At 47.7% G+C, this 16,049-nt stretch overlaps 1 protein-coding gene across 2 annotated transcripts in view; it reads left to right on the forward strand.

Moving 5' to 3' along the window:
• Gcn1l1 (GCN1 general control of amino-acid synthesis 1-like 1 (yeast)) overlaps positions 1-16,049 on the forward strand; it is a 64,249-nt gene that overhangs the window by 22,452 nt on the left and 25,748 nt on the right. For both annotated transcript variants that reach the window (XM_013014378.1, XM_013014377.1), the window contains 17 exons: positions 835-910; positions 1,051-1,210; positions 1,860-2,049; positions 2,154-2,278; positions 2,999-3,177; positions 3,715-3,808; positions 6,631-6,744; positions 6,859-7,057; positions 7,789-7,944; positions 8,344-8,525; positions 9,763-9,843; positions 10,131-10,274; positions 11,902-12,029; positions 12,170-12,359; positions 12,572-12,642; positions 13,751-13,916; positions 14,460-14,654. In XM_013014378.1, coding sequence (XP_012869832.1) covers positions 835-910; positions 1,051-1,210; positions 1,860-2,049; positions 2,154-2,278; positions 2,999-3,177; positions 3,715-3,808; positions 6,631-6,744; positions 6,859-7,057; positions 7,789-7,944; positions 8,344-8,525; positions 9,763-9,843; positions 10,131-10,274; positions 11,902-12,029; positions 12,170-12,359; positions 12,572-12,642; positions 13,751-13,916; positions 14,460-14,654 — 2,450 coding nt within the window. The remainder of the gene's footprint in view (positions 1-834; positions 911-1,050; positions 1,211-1,859; positions 2,050-2,153; positions 2,279-2,998; positions 3,178-3,714; positions 3,809-6,630; positions 6,745-6,858; positions 7,058-7,788; positions 7,945-8,343; positions 8,526-9,762; positions 9,844-10,130; positions 10,275-11,901; positions 12,030-12,169; positions 12,360-12,571; positions 12,643-13,750; positions 13,917-14,459; positions 14,655-16,049) is intronic.

Consider the following 16,049-nt stretch of genomic DNA (forward strand, 5'->3'; position numbering starts at 1 on the left):
TGCTGAGGAATCGAACCCAGGGCCTCATGCATGCAAGGCAAGCGCTCTACCACTGAGCCACCTTCCCAGCCCTCTATATGTTTTCTAGAGTGGGAAATCTGTCCATATCTTGTGTATGAGGCCCTTAGTTTTGAACTTCATAGTAGATTTTTCAAAAAAAATTTTTATCCTTTTTTTTTTCCAGAAGGTTCAACTGTGGCATCCAAGCTGGGTGACTTCCTGGATGTTCCTGCCTTGACCTCACAAATGCTGAGGTTGCAGGCGGGTACCACCCTATGTGGCTAGTGATTTATTTATTTTTATGTAAAATATAATTTTGTATTGTTATTAAGGGATTATACTTAGGGGGTCACCATTTCATAAGTCAGGTAATGAGTACATTTCTTTTTGTACAATGTCACTCCTTCCTTTAGTGATTTTTTGTTGTTGTGTTGGTCATGGGGTTTAAACTCCTGACTTGGGTTCTGTCCCTGAGCTCTTTTGCTTATGGCTGGCTAGTGCTCTACCACTTTGAGCACAGTGCCACTTCAAGTTTTCTGATAAAAGTTTCATGGGGACTTTTTTGCCCAGGCTGGCTTTGAATCACAATCCTTAGATTTCAGTCTCCTGAGTAGCTAGGATTACAGATGTGAGCCACCAGTGCCCTGCTTAGTAATTATTTTAATTATTAAAATAAGAATATATTTTATTCTGAAACTTATGTGTGAAAAATGAACTGTCACTTCCTATCTATATTTTTGGTTTAATTTAACAGTTTATTCTAGTGAGAGAGAAAGACATTTAGCTATTGAAAAATAAAAGCCCAACACTTTCCACTGTTTCTTCTTCTTGCAGCCCTTTGTACTGTGTTGCATTTGACCGAAAGACTTTTTCTTGACCACTCGCATAGACTCACCGGCAACAAAGTTCTGTACGTAAAGGTTGCTTATTTTATCCCTTGGGTTGAACAAGGCAAGCCCTTGCATGGTGTGGAGGAGTGGGATGTGGTGTGTGGGCTGTGGAAAGCCTTGCTCCCTGGTGCTCCAGTATGATCTGTCCCTATGCTTGCAGGCAGTACTACCGGGCCTTGGTGGCAGTGCTCCTGAGCCGCACCTGGCACGTGCGTAGGCAAGCTCAGCAGACGGTTCGGAAACTGCTGTCCTCTCTCGGGGGCTTTAAGCTTGCCAGTGGCCTCCTGGAGGAGCTGAAGAATGTCCTCACGTCTCATAAGGTGAGGTTGTATGGAGCCTGGACTAGAGCTCAGTTCAGCCAATTCATTGGTTTATATCTTGGGGTTTTAGTTGGGCCATTCCTGGACTGTTCTCATTCAGACCTTAAGAGATACCAGAATCTTCTGCTTTGCCCTTGAGCTCTTGTAACATCTTTCATACAATTCCTCATCATTTTAGAGACCTTTTTAACCCTTTCCATGCCCTTTGACACATGGCTCATCCTTTTCCTCTTTGAATCTTTGTTCTTTTAAAGCATTTTAATAAACTTTAATGTACTTTCTGCCAGTCTCCCTTTTGGTTTTTCACAGTACCTTTCAAGTCAGATAGGATTTATGACCCTTAATTTTTCATATGAGCTGAGATGACTTGCACAGGGTCTCCCAGTCAGTATTGGGAGGAATTTGGGAGTAGACCATGTTTCACTGCTTTCCTCCATAAGCTAGTGACAGATATGTGGGTATGGGCAGATCTCGTGGACCAGTTGTCCATTTTCTTCCCTGTATAGGCTTTTTATGTGGGAAGTCACACTATCTCGGCGCATCTAACAGCCTGTGGGAGAGCACAGTGTGAATGGGAGATGCATTGTCACTGGTAGGTTTCCTGCTTGGGGCTGTAAGCCCTGGGAACTCATACATTGTTTCCATGTAGGTGCTGCCCTTAGAAGCTCTTCTGACTGATGCTGGAGAGATGACCGATACAGGAAAGGCCTATGTGTCTCCACGAGTCCTGCAGGAGGCTCTGTGTGTCATCTCTGGGATCCCAGGACTCGAGGGTGATGTCACTAGTACGGAACAGCTGGCCCGGGAGATGCTGATCATCTCCCATCACCCATCCTTAGGTCTGTGGCTATCGTGGGTATGGGAGTGGGAGATGCTGTCAGACTTCATTGGGCAGGGGAGAATAGGCTGGGAAGAAAGCTTCAAGGAGGCCCTTCCCTTGCAGTGGCAGTACAGTCTGGACTCTGGCCAGCACTTCTCACCAAAATGAAGATTGACCCTGAAGCCTTCATCACCAGGCAGTTGGATCAGATCATTCCCAGGATTGCCACACAGAGTCCCCTGAACCAGGTGATGGACACATGAGCTGGTTCAGGCTTCTGGTTGGAGATGGAGGGCACAAAAAGGAGGGGCTGTGATAAGCTGTGGGCTTGGATCCTTAGTTGTAAGTGGCAGAAATATAAATACATTTAAGCACCAAAGGGAAATTCCTTATTTACCTGTGAAATCAAGGATGCGACTAGCTGGGTCTGATGGTGCTAGAGTCAGCTGATGTTGCTGGGATTGTACGGATGGGTGTCTTTCTTACTCCATCCAGTTCATCATCTCTTGTATCTGCTTTCTACATCCTCAGTCTTTCTCTTACTGGTAGAAGGGGGCTGCTAGTGTTCTGTGCTCATACCTAGTCTCATCAGCTGCAGCTGGCATGGGTCTCCTCCTCGGTCAGCCTGACTCAAATTCTGTCTTGACCTTTCTTAGTCTGGGTCACGTGCACAACTCTGGAAAGGATCAGGGGGGCTCCACTTGCATCTTGGAGGTTGAGGGTGTAGAACAAGTTTGTGTGTTCTCCTTCTTCCCTCAAATCAGAGTGCTGTTAGCAGACTAAGGCCAAGGCATAAAAGCTTGTTTACTACAGAAGGCACAAGCCACAGTTGTCCACTCTGGTGAGCAGTACTCGGAAAGAACAAGGCAGAGATAAGGGGGCCAACTGCCAAGGACATTGAGGTGTTGTGGGACTGAGTTTTGGTGCTGGCCTGGCACAGACTGATTCTGTCTGTATTTATCTGGCAGTCTTCCATGAATGCCATGGGCTCCCTTTCCATCTTGTCCCCGGATCGGGTCCTTCCACAGCTCATCAGTACTATCACTGCCTCTGTGCAGAACCCTGCACTGCGCTTGGTGACTCGGGAGGAGTTTGCCATCATGCAGACTCCTGCCGGGGAGCTGTTTGACAAATCCATCATCCAGAGGTAAGATTCACTGACGGGCATAGTTGCCTTTCCTGCACCAACCCTAATTTTCTTGCCTGTATGATAGAGACAACACCTCTTTTGTAGGGTCATTGTGAAGAACAAACAAGACAACCTGTCCATTGGGCAAATACCTTATTGGTTTTAGGTCCTAAGACCTAAAAAAAATGCCAGTGTATGACTTAGCACCATCCTGGCTAGCTGGACACCAGGCGTGATGGTGTATGCTTACAATATTAGCACTTGGGAGGCTGACAGAAAGATGTGATTTCCAGGCTGGCCTGGGCTACATAGAGACCCTATTTACATTGAGATCCTGCCTCAAAAAATGTAAAAAAAACAAAAGGGGGGGGGGAAGTAAAAAAGTTAGTTGGAACTGAAGGGTGTATAGCTCAGTGGTAGAGTACTTGGCTAGCATACAAAAGCTCCTGAGTTCAGTGTCCACCACAAAAGGAAAAAATAATTAAAGCTAACAGTGATTTCATGGCTAGTGGGAGGCTGAAGAGCTTGGTGGTTAGCTAATCACTTATATTTTAGTGCTCAGCAGGACAGCATAAAAAAGGCCAACATGAAACGAGAGAACAAAGCTTATTCCTTCAAGGAGCAGATCATTGAGCTGGAGCTGAAGGAGGTGAGTCCACAGAGGCGTCTAGTAGGGCTGCTGAGCTTGGTGGCCCTGAGATCACCAAGGCTCTGCTACACAAAGGCTTCCCCATGAGACCCAGGGCACATGCCACTGCTCTCTGATCACACTCTCTTGACCCTTCCTCTGCCCCCACTCAAGGCAAACCAGTTTCTCACTTAAGTGCTGTTGCTCAGTTTCATGCCTGTCTCCCTTCTTGAAGACTAGGCCCCATTTGACTCAACCTTGGAGGCTAGATTGTACTTCTCTTTGATATCTCAGTCTATACAAGCCCTTCTCAGAGCGACTTCCTTATACCCACCTATCTCTCTTTCAAATACCATACATTGGTTTACTAGTTGTATAAGGGAGAGGAGGGCTTTATTGTAACATTTACACACATATTCATACAATGTTATGAATCTATCAACCTTATTCCCTCTCACTATCTCCTATCACGTTTCCCTCTTTCCAACAGTTCCACCAGTTTTTTGTTTTTGTTTCTATTTTTTAAATTTTTTTTGGGGTCCGGTCGTGGGGCCTGAACTCTGGGCCTGGACGCTGTCCCTCAGCTCTTCAGCTCAAGGCTAGCACTCTACCACTTGAGCCACAGCACCACTTCTGGCTTTTTTTCCCCCTTTTTGCTTATGTCTGTTTTGTTAGACTGTGAAGAGATAAGAATTTTATTTATTTATTTTTTTCTTTGGGTCCGGTCGTGGGGCCTGTACTCTGGGCCTGGGCGCTGTCCCTCAGCTCTTCAGCTCAAGGCTAGCGCTCTACCACTTGAGCTACAGCACCACTTCCGGCTTTTTTCTTTTTGCTTATGTGGTGCTGAGGAATTGAACCCAGGGCCTCAGGCATGCAAGGCAAGCGCTCTACCACTGAGCCACCTTCTCAGCCCCCTTTTGTTTCTATTTTTAAAATTTTATTATCAAGGTGATATAAAGAGGGGTTACGGTTATATAAGTGAGGTACCAGTTTTCATTGTTGTGTTTCATACATGTGAACACACTGCTTCGATTATCTTCATCTCATACTCATTCCTTGTGACTATTCTCATGCTCTGATATCTTGTTTGTATTTGCTCACTTGTTTCTTGTTTACCTTCACCCATTAAAATGCTAGTGCCGGGGCTGGGAAGGTGGCTCAGTGGTAGAGCGCTTGCCTTGCATGCCTGAGGCCCTGAGTTCGATTCCTCAGCACCACATAAGCAAAAAGAAAAAAGCCGGAAGTGGCGCTGTGGCTCCAGTGGTAGAGCGCTAGCCTTGAGCTGAAGAGCTGAGGGACAGCGCCTAGGCCCAGAGTTCAGGCCCCACAACCGGACCCCCCCCCCAAAAAAAAAAAAAGAGAGACCATCTGGGCAGGAGGGCAGGGACGGGGAGAGGGGAAGGCTGTTCTGAATATAAAGCCATGTGGCCACCACAATACCCATTAGAGATATTTGAGAGCTCTTTTATTTCTCTAATGTATTTCTCTTCTTGCATTTGTTAGCAGAAAGTACAGTTAAAATTTGTTTCTTGCTGGACACAGTTATAATCCCAGTTACTTGGAAGGGAAGTGGAAAGAAGGAAGCCAGGCCAGCTCTGAGCAAAAATTCAAGAACCCATTAAAAAAAAAAAGAAACAACAAAACCTAAGCTGGGTGCTGGTAGCTCACACCTGTAATCCTTGCTACTCAGGAGGTTGAAATTAGATCATGATTCAAAACCAGCCTGGGCAGGAAAGTCCATGAGATTTTTTTTTTTTTTTTTTGCCAGTAATGGGGCTTGAACTTGGCCTGGGCACTGTCCCTGAGCTGCTTTTGCTGAAGACTAGCGCTCTACCACTTGAGCCACAGTACCACATCTGGCCTTTTCTGTTTAGTACTGAGGAACAGAACCCAGGGCTTCATGCATGCTAGGCAAGCATTCTACTACTAAGCCACATTCCCAGCCCCTCCATGAGACTTTTATCTCCAGTTAACCGGCAAAAAGCCTGAAAGTCAGGGTGTGGCCTAAGTAGTAGAATGTCAGCCTTGAGTAAAAAAGCTAAGGGATATGCCAGGTGCCAGTGGCTCATGCCTGTAATCCTAGCTACTCAGGCTGAGATCTGAGAATTGTGGTTCAAAGAAAGTCCATGAGACTTTTATTTCCAATTAACTACCAAAAAGACAAAAATGGTACTGTGGCTCAAAGTGGTAAAGCACTAGCCTTGAGCAAAAAAGCTCACTGAGGGCTGGGAAGGTGGCTCAGTGTTAAAGTGTTTGCCTTGCATGCATGAGGCCCTGGGTTCGGTTCCTCAGCACCACGTAAGCAGAAAAAGCCGAAGTGATGATGTGGCTCAAGTGGTGGAGCGCTAGCCTTGAGCTGGGGTCAGCGCCCAGGCCCAGAGTTCAGGCCCAGGACTGACCAAAAAAAAAAAGCTCCCTGACAGTTCCTAGGCCCTGTATTTAAATGCTAGTTGTATGCATACATGTACGTGTTCGTGCGTGCGCGCACGCGCACACACACATTCACATACACAAACACAAAGTAAAAGAGGCTGAGTATGTGGTTCATGGAGTAGGTTGTTGGCCTAGCAAACTTGAGGCCCTCATTCCAAACCCTATTACTGCCAAAAAGATTGGCCAAATTTGTTTTTATTTTGCTTTTTTACTTTTGTCTCTGTACTGTACTCATCCAGTGGCCATGGACTTTATAGTCATGGTGGGAAGCCACATGGGTGGGTTTGTGGACCCCAGGCCCAGACTTAGAGCTGGTGGTATTCTCTGTGGAAGCAAGCTTGCCTTCCTCCGGTAGAGAGGCAGGTCTGTTCCCTGGAGGTAGAATTGGTTTGCTAACTCTGATCCTTCAGGAGATAAAGAAGAAGAAAGGCATAAAAGAGGAGGTGCAGCTGACCAGCAAGCAGAAGGAAATGCTGCAGGCCCAGCTGGACAAGGAGGCACAGATCCGGAGACGACTACAAGAGGTAAGCGTGACCACTGCATGCCCTTGGTTGAAAGTACTCAATGACTTAGTCCCATTTCTTGCTGTCGTAGAGTGGGGCCCTGTTGACCTGCTCTCTGGTTGACTCTGCTTACAGCTGGATGGGGAGCTGGAGGTGGCATTAGGACTGCTAGACACCATCCTGACCAAGAACCCGTCTGGCTTGACCCAGTACATCCCTGTTTTGATCGACTCCTTCTTACCCTTGCTGAAATCTCCTTTGGCTGCTCCCAGGATCAAGAGCCCCTTCCTGTCTTTGGCAGCTTGTGTTATGCCCCGTAGGCTCAAGGCTTTGGGTTAGTCCTTTTTCACTGACTGTGGGGATGGCCCAGGGTAGTATGGGAGTTCGGCTGGGATGCTCCTAAGTGCTTGTGGAGAGGCCTATGGTAATCTAAGCTGCTGAATTTTGTTTCTACGTGGAAGCAGCCTGTGAAACCTCCAACTGGATGTGCTCAGGAGTGACATGTGTCTCCTCTCCATTTTGCATCCTCTCTGCCTTCACTCTGAGGAACAGGTTTTAGATGCTATTTGGCATCTTATCTTTCTTTAGCAAATTTTTTTTTTTTTAAGGTGCCAGGGATCAATCCCAGGGCCTTATACATACTAGGCAAGCAGTCTGCCAACTAAGCCATACCCCCAGCCCTCTAGCAAATTTAAAACTAGGAAATTAGAAATTCAATGGTATTGAGGATGGTTTGCTGCAATGTGGCTAGTCATTGCTGCCCAGAGCTCCTGAGCAGCCATGCATTAGGTATACAAGTACAATCCCAGCATTCAGGGGGCTGAGGCAGGAGGATTGTGAGTGCCACATCAGCCTGGGCTACATAAAAAACAAAAATATCCTCACAAGGATAGCTTCTGCCCATCTCCTTACCCTTGGACAATATCACAAAGATAAAGTGAGAGGTTAGATTGAAGAAAGGGATTATATTCAGAGGACTAGGTGCCTCTGCCCTGGACCCCTTATTTGTGTCAGGGCCAGATTCTGCCCCTTGTGTGGGTCACTCCTTCTCGGGTCTCTCCACAGGCATTTTGGTGAGCCATGTGACACTGCGCCTGCTAAAGCCAGAGTGTGCTCTGGATAAGTCCTGGTGCCAGGAGGATCTGTCAGTGGCTGTGAAGAGAGCAGTGACTTTGCTGCACACTCACACAATCACCAGCAGGGTGGGCAAGGGCGAGCCAGGTAAGAGACTGCATGGGGCCAGGGACACAGGATGGAATGGCTGGTATGCAGAGTGCTAGAGGATTACGTGTTGCCTAGACTTCCTGGGCAGGCAAGTCTTCTTTCCTGGCCTTGGTCTGAAAAATGAGGATTGGACTAAGGAGGGCATTTGAGTCCAGTCCTGGTATTCTGTGAGTCACTGTGACTCTATTCTATCCATTTTTTCTGTCAAGTCCCACATTCTGGAAGTGGGCTGTGTTGTGGGTAAAAGTAAGATCAGCCATCATCCCTGTGTAGTAATGGATGCTTCCAGTGTCAGAAGGGCCTCCAGTTTGCCTCTCCTCTTCCCTGAAGCTACATGGGCAGCTGTGGTCCAGGTCCAGCCCACTCCAAGATCCTGTGTCCCACTTGGTATTACAGATGCTGCACCCCTGTCTGCACCAGCCTTCTCCTTGGTCTTCCCATTGCTGAAGATGGTGCTTACTGAAATGCCCCACCACAGCGAGGAGGAGGAGGAGCAGATGGCCCAGATTCTCCAGATCCTCACTGTTCATGCTCAGCTGAGGACCTCCCCTGACACCCCTCCTGGCCGTGTGGACGAGGTTGGCATGAAGCTCTGTTATTCCTTGGTTTGAGGGGACCTCAGGAAGGCAGGTGCTCATGACATTTTAAAACCCATAAACAGTTCTGGTGGGGAAATAGAAGAGGTGTTTATACCTACGGTAGCAGCCCACATGGTGTGGTGAGTGCCTTAATGCAAAAATGAGTCATGCTGCTTTTATATGACTAGCTATGCCAGGTTTCCATTTCTTTCAGTGTGTACCACCTGATTTATTGATTTTACCAGTTATATAAGAGTCTACACTGTTCATACACTGTGTGTGTGTGTGTGTGTGTGTCTGTGTGTGTGTGATCATGGGACCTGAACTCTGGGCCTGGGTGCTGTCCTTCAGCTCAAGTGTAGCACTCTGCCACTTGAACCACAGCGCCCTTCCAACTTTTTCTGCTTATGTAGTGCTGAGGAATCGAACCCAGGGCCTCATGCATGCAAGGCAAGCACTCTACCACTGAGCCACCTTCCTAGCCCCAAGTCTGAGACTCTTATCTCCAATTAACCACCAGAAAGCCAGAAATGACGCTATGGTTCAAAGTGGTAGAGCGCTCACTTTGAGCTGAAGAGCTCAGGACAGTGCCCAGGTCCAGAGTTCAAGCCCCCATGACCAACAAGATAAAATAAATAAAAATTAAAATTAAAAAAAAAATTGTCGGTAGTGGAGCTTGAACTCTGGGCCTGAATGCTGTCCCTAAGCTCTTCAGCTCAAGGCTAGTGCTCTACCACTTGAGCCACAGCACCACTTCCAGCTGAGGAATTGAACCCAAGGCATGCTAGTGCTGGGAAGTTGGCTCAGTGGTAGAGTACTTGCCTTGCATGCATGAGGCCCTGGGTTTGATTCCTTAGTACCACATAAGCAGAAAAAGCTGGAAGTGACGCTGTGGCTCAAGTGGTAGAGTGAGCTGAAGAGTGGTAGCCTTGAGCTGAAGAGCTGTGGGACAGCACCCAGGTCCAAAAATTTAAAATATATATGTAAACCTAAGTATTCATGTTTATGGCCCAACTATATTTCTAGTCTGAATTTCCAGTAAGCTTCAGTATTTAAATTTATGAGGATCATGGTTGGCTGGTGTGTGCCTGTAGACTTGGTTGTAGGCCTTATGGGGTTTTAGACCATGGAATGTTTCATTTTTCTGTGGATGAGATCTTGCTATTTGACTGGCCCCAGGCATGGGTACAGCCCTTCTCCACAGACTCACCCCAGCCTGTTTGCTTTTCTCTCCCAGAATGGTCCTGAGTTGCTGCCTCGTGTGGCCATGCTGCGTCTGCTGACCTGGGTGATCGGGACAGGTTCGCCCCGACTGCAGGTGATGTGTTCTCCAGTCTCCTACTTCTGTGATTGTTTTAGATCCTGACTGTAGGTCCTGGCATGAGTGATTGTCCTAGTTCTCTCAAAAGAGATCATCTCTCACTTTTGGACCTAGCAATAGGGCTGTTTTTGAGAAACAGCCAACTGTTCTCAGCTGTGAGGCATCTTGCATGGGTGCTGCCATTTTGTGTGGTGTGGTACTGGTCTTAGCCCTAATAGGGGTTCTGAGTCCTTTGTGGACCCCTGATTGATTGAACTGGACAAGTGGGTTAATGTCATCCGCAGGTTCTTGCTGCAGATACACTGAGCACGCTGTGTGCCAGCAGCAGTGGCGAGGACGGCTGCGCCTTCGCAGAGCAGGAGGAGGTGGATGTGCTACTCTGTGCCTTGCAGTCCCCTTGTGCCAGCGTGCGGGAGACTGCGCTCCGGGTGTGTCCCCACTCCCTCCCGGGGCCATTGTGGTGTTCCTTGTCACTGTGCAAGTATTTGAACTGCATGATGAGAATTTGAGAGAATGCCCCTCACCCTGATGACAGATCCTAGGGGCAAGGAGAAAAGGTCATAGGGTGGTTTAGGCTCTTCTAAGAACTGGAAAACCAAACATGTTCTGGGGTGGGGGTATCACTAATTCATTTATTTATTTATGTTTTGACAGTCCTGGGGCTCAAACTTAGGGCTTGGGTGCTGTCTCTGTGTCTCTTTGTGCTCAAGACTAGTGCGCCAGGACTTGAGCCACCACACCACTTCCAGCTTTTTCTGCGTAGTTTATTAGAGATTAGATAAGAGATAAGATAGAGGAGCTGGGAAGGTAGAGCGCTTGCCTTACATGTCTGAGGCCCTGGGTTCGATTCCTCAGTACCACATGAGCAAAAAGAAAAAAGCCGGAAATGGCGCTGTGGTTCAAGTGGTGGAGCGCTAGCCTTGCATGCCTGAGGCCCTGGGTTCGATTCCTCAGCACCACATGAGCAAAAAGAGCTGGAAATGGCGCTGTGGCTCAAGTGGTAGAGCTGAAGAGCTAAGGGACAGCGCCCAGGCCCAGAGTTCAGGCCCCATGACCAGACCCCCCCCCAAAAAAAAAAAAGAGATAAGTCTCAGAAAGTTTTCTGCTGGGCTGGCTTTGAACTACATCCTCAGATCTAAGCCTCCTGAGTAGTTAGGATTACAGGCTTGAGCCACTGGTGCCTATCCCTGAGCTCTTTTTGTTCAAGGTTATGGGTCTACCACTTTGAGCCACAGCACCACTTCTGGTTTTCTCGTGGTTAGGTGGAGATAAGAGTCTTAAGACTTTCTTGCTTGGGCTGGCTTTGAACCGTAATCCTCAGATCTCAGCCTCCTGAATAGCTAGGATTACAGGTGTGTGTCACCAGCACCCAGCTTCTATTTTTATTTATTTTTTGACTAGGCTGGCCACAAACCATGATCCTGTAGATCTCTGCTTTCCTAGTAGCAAGGATTACAGGCATACATTACCACATCCAGCCCTGTGTTGTTTGCTTATAGTTAAATTATTGACCATTATAATGGAAAATATTCTACCATCACATCAGTTCACAGAAGAACTGTTATCATCATTATTGGCATGAAGGACTGACCCTAGAGCCCTGTACATGCTAAGCATGTGCTTTGTGTGGTATCCTCACCTCTTGAGAAAAGCTGTTTGCACCAATTCTGAGCATGCTCCGAGTTAAGCCAATACCCAACACTTCCTGGACCAGGGCTGCTATGGGACTGGGTGTAGTAGTAGGGATAAATTTTTACCTATGCTGTTGAATACAGGAGACATGTCTTATTGAACACTTGAAATGTGGCTGGTAAAACTGATGGTTTATTTTTTAATTTTTTTCTTATTTTTAATTAGCACATAGTAATTTTACAAAGTGGTTTCATTGTGATGATATTTGTATGCATACATAGACCATACTTTGATTAAATTCAGCCTCAGATTTACCTTTAAATAGTCACATGCAGATAATGGTTGCATTTGAACAGCCGAGGCTAGGGACAGTTTGGAGATTTCTGAGAGTGAGCTTCATGGTCTAATCACTCTTTGACCTAGGGGCTGATGGAGCTCCAGCTGGTGTTACCAACACCTGATAGTGATGAGAAGAATGGCCTGAGCCTTCTGCGGAGGCTCTGGGTGGTCAAGTTTGACAAGGAGGAGGAGGTCCAGAAGCTGGCCGAGAGGTAAGAGATGGTGGAAGGCTGCTTTCTCCTGCCTCATCCTCTTTCCCTTAGGCTAGCCTCCAGTGAGAGAAGGGCCAGGGGTGCTGAGACGGGTATCTGTAGTTACATATCTGACTAGTCCCACCTTTGGTCCACCACAGGCTCTGGTTGACCATGGGCCTCGATCTGCAGCCAGATCTCTGCTCCCTGCTGATTGATGATGTGATCTATCACGAGGCAGCTGTGCGGCAGGCTGGGGCTGAAGCCCTCTCTCAGGCCGTGGCTCGGTACCAGTGGCAGGCAGCAGAAGTCATGGGCAGGCTCATGGAGATCTATCAGGAGAAGCTCTATGTGAGTGACTGGAGCAGCAGCTGTGAGCCTCAGGGCGTGATGTTGGGTTGGACTTTGCTCGGCCCCTGATGACTCCAGATAGGAGTCTTGGTGCTCAAAGTTGGTCAGGGGGCTTATGGCTGGTTTTCTGCCTTAGTCTGGTATCTGGGCTATTCATCTGTCACCTGGATAAGACAAGCATTGCAGGGCATTTATCTTCTTGTCTGTTACAGAGGCCACCCCCAGTACTGGATGCTTTGGGTCGAGTAATTTCAGAATCCCCTCCGGATCAGTGGGAAGCCAGGTACACCTTCTGTTCCCATCCTTGTCCAGGGATGGGCATCCCAAATGGAAGGAAAGATGGCATCCTGAGCCAAGAGAGACCTGTGGCAACGCTGTGCCCTTGAGCACGGCCCTCCTTTTCTCCAGGCCTATGTTTTCTTCATCTGTGTGCAGCACAGGATACTAGTACCTACCTCATAAGGTGTTGGAACTCATCCGTTAACAATGTGTGAAGTGCTCTGTTAGAGTTAGTTTTCTTCCCCTTAATTCCACAGGTACTTGCTAGAGGATGAGGTGGGTCTGAGAGCATGTGTGACTGTAGAGGACCCTTACCTCCCTCAGAGTGGGCTTCATAGCTGACCTATACCTTCCTCTGTGGCTTTGTGTATGTGGAATGGATGGAATGGGGAATGGACCTGTTTCTTTTTCTTTCTTTTTTTTTTTCCTTGGTTGGACATGGGCTTGAACTCTGGGCCTGGACGCTGTCCCTCAGCTCTTCAACTCAAGGCTAGTGCTCTGCCACTTGAGCCACAGCACCACTTCTGGTTTTCTGGTGGCTTACTGGAGCTAAGAGTTTCACGGACTTTCCTGCTCAGGTTGGCTTTGAACTGCTATCCTCAGATCTCAGCCTCCTGTGTGTGTGTCACTAGGATTACAGGCGTGAGCCACCAGTGTCCGGCTAACCTGTTTCTTTTTCATTCCAGACCATCTTCTGGGGAAAAAGCACATAGTTTCTTTGCACTGGGAGCCTTATTTTTCTGTAGCTGAAAAGAATAGCACCGCATTATCTCTGTGGTATGTTCCCGTCTGGGAGCATCCACATCTGTTTGTGTCACCTTTCTCCTTTTATAACCTGCCTGGAGATAGAGGGGTAGGCAAGGTACTCACATGCATGGAAAAGGCAGAATGGGTCCCTTCCCTAAGGGTACCTATAGGAGATAAACTCAGGGTAAGTGGCTGGTCTTCATGTGATAAGTGAATCGTTTCAGAGCATTGGGCAAGTGCTGGGTGCTTCATTTTCCTGCCAAGTAGTATTGATGGTTTTGTGCTCCCTGCCTTGTGTTCTGACACAGTTCCATTGGCATGGAACACTGGCTGGCCTTTGTTCACAAGCTTGCACTTCTTTTCAGGTGTGGTCTGGCTTTGGCCCTCAATAAGCTCTCGCAGTATTTGGACAGCTCTCAGGTGAAGCCACTCTTTCAGTTTTTTGTCCCTGATGCTCTCAACGATCGAAATCCAGATGTCCGGAAGTGCATGTTAGATGCAGCCCTTGCAACACTCAATGCCCATGGGAAGGTGAGCTGTGTTCTGCTAGCTGGAAAGATAGGGCAGAGTAGAGGATCCTGAGGTGTTGAGTGCCACAAATCACAGGAAGACACTAACCCCTCGTGGAAGGTTAGATTTGTGTTTCTGTTGAATCAACAAGTCTGAAAGAGCTGTGTAGCTCATAGGGCTGAGGATCATGTGGTTTAAAGCCAGTCTAGGAAGAAAAGTCTGTGAGACTCTTGTCTCTAGTTAACCAGAAAAAAGCCAGAAGTGGGGCTGTGGCTCAAGTGGTAAAGCTCTTGCCTTGAGAAAAGAAAGCTCAGGGACAGCATCCAAGCCCTGAGTTTAAACCTCAAGACTGGCACCAAAAAAAAAAAAAAAAAGGAAAGAATTGACTAAGAGGTTGTTAAATTCCTAGATGTCCACTGTAGTTCTGCTGGAAAACTGGGAAAGCTGTGGGTATCACCGTTGGCTGCCCTGTCAAGACATCTGTCCCAGGGCCAGACTTGACTTCCATTGTCTTCATGGCAGCCTGTGGTGTGATCTGTGATGCTGGTGGGCTGGGCTTTCCAGGAGAACGTCAACTCGCTGCTGCCAGTGTTTGAGGAGTTTCTGAAGGATGCTCCCAATGATGCCAGCTATGACGCCGTGCGGCAGAGTGTGGTAGTCCTCATGGGTTCTTTGGCCAAGCACCTGGACAAGAGCGACCCCAAAGTGAAGCCAATTGTTGCCAAGCTCATCGCTGCCCTCTCCACCCCTTCCCAGCAGGTACCTGCTTTCCGGCTACCATGAGCCTGCAGAGAAATGGGGAGCTACTGCAGAGAAACTGTGGGATGCTAGGGGCCTAGCAGGCCCTTCAGGGAGAGCCTGGGTTATAATGGAGTGAACTTCTGGGGACAGTCGTCTTGTTTTTGTTGTTGTTGTGTGGGGCTTGAACTCTGGGCTTGAGTGCTGTCCCTGCGCCTTTCAGCTCAAGGCGAGCACTCTACCGCTTAAGCCACAGCGCCACTTCCGGTTTTCTAGTGGTTTATTGGAGATAAGAGTCTCACGGACTTTCCTGCCCGGGCTGGCTTTGAACTGTGATCCTCAGATCTCAGCCTCCTGAGTAGCTAGGATTACAGGTGTGAGTCACCGGCACCTGGCTGTCTTCTTGTTTTAAGAGCTGAAGATGTGTCTTATATTTCTACTCATTTACTAGCAGGTGTGTGTGTGTGTGTGTGTGTGTGTGTGTGTGTGTGTGTGTGTGTGTGTGTGTGTGTGTGTGTGTGTGTGTGTGTGTGTGTCAGAGAGAGACAGAGAGTAACTGGAGTTTGAACTCATGGTCTTGTGCTTCCTAGGCTGTGCTGAGGCACACCTCCAGCTCTGTTTTTCATTGTTTTTAAAAGTAAGATCTTGATTACCATGGGAATGACATGCTTGAATCACAGTCTGCTTATGTTTAGGCTTCTTGTCATTTCTGGGATATCTTTCAATAGAGCCAGAGTCTCCAGACTTCATCCATGGCTGCCCTATAACAAGGTCCTCCTAATCCTAACCTTCCACATAGCTCAGTCACAGACACGTGCTGCTGTAGCCAGCAATGGGTGGAGAAAAGGATCCTGTGAACTTTTCTGTCAGTGCTGGCCTCTAACCTTGGTTCTCCTAGTTTCAGCCTTTCGAGTAACTAGGATTATTAGTATGTGCTACCAGCACCTAACTCTTAATGCTATCTCTTAAGCCATAATGCAGAGGAAGTTTCTTGTTTTGTTTCGTTTTTGTCTGTCATGGTGCTTGAACTCTGGGCCTGGGCGCTGTCCCTTGGCTCTTCAGCTCAAGGCAAGTGCTCTACCACTTGAGCCACAGCACCACTTTCAGTTTTCTGGTGGTTCATTGGAGATAAGAGTCTCACAGACTTTTCTTGCCTGGGCTGGCTTTGAACTGCGATCCTTAGATCTCAGCCTCCTGAGAAGTTAGGATGACAGGCGTGAGCCATCAGTGCCCAGTTCGTTTCTTGTTTTTTGAAGCATACATATTTATGTACAATTTCAATGATTTGCACTTTGGAATCCCCTCCCCAGAGTTGTCTCATTAAGTTCACAGTTGAAAACAAGTTTCTAAAGTTGTGATCAAATAGAAGGTTAGAAAACCTGTCCTGCTAAAAGACCCCACCCTTGCAAAAGCTGG

This window comes from Dipodomys ordii, unplaced genomic scaffold, assembly GCF_000151885.1.
Source record: "Dipodomys ordii isolate 6190 unplaced genomic scaffold, Dord_2.0 Scaffold23, whole genome shotgun sequence".
NCBI lineage: Eukaryota > Metazoa > Chordata > Mammalia > Rodentia > Heteromyidae > Dipodomys > Dipodomys ordii.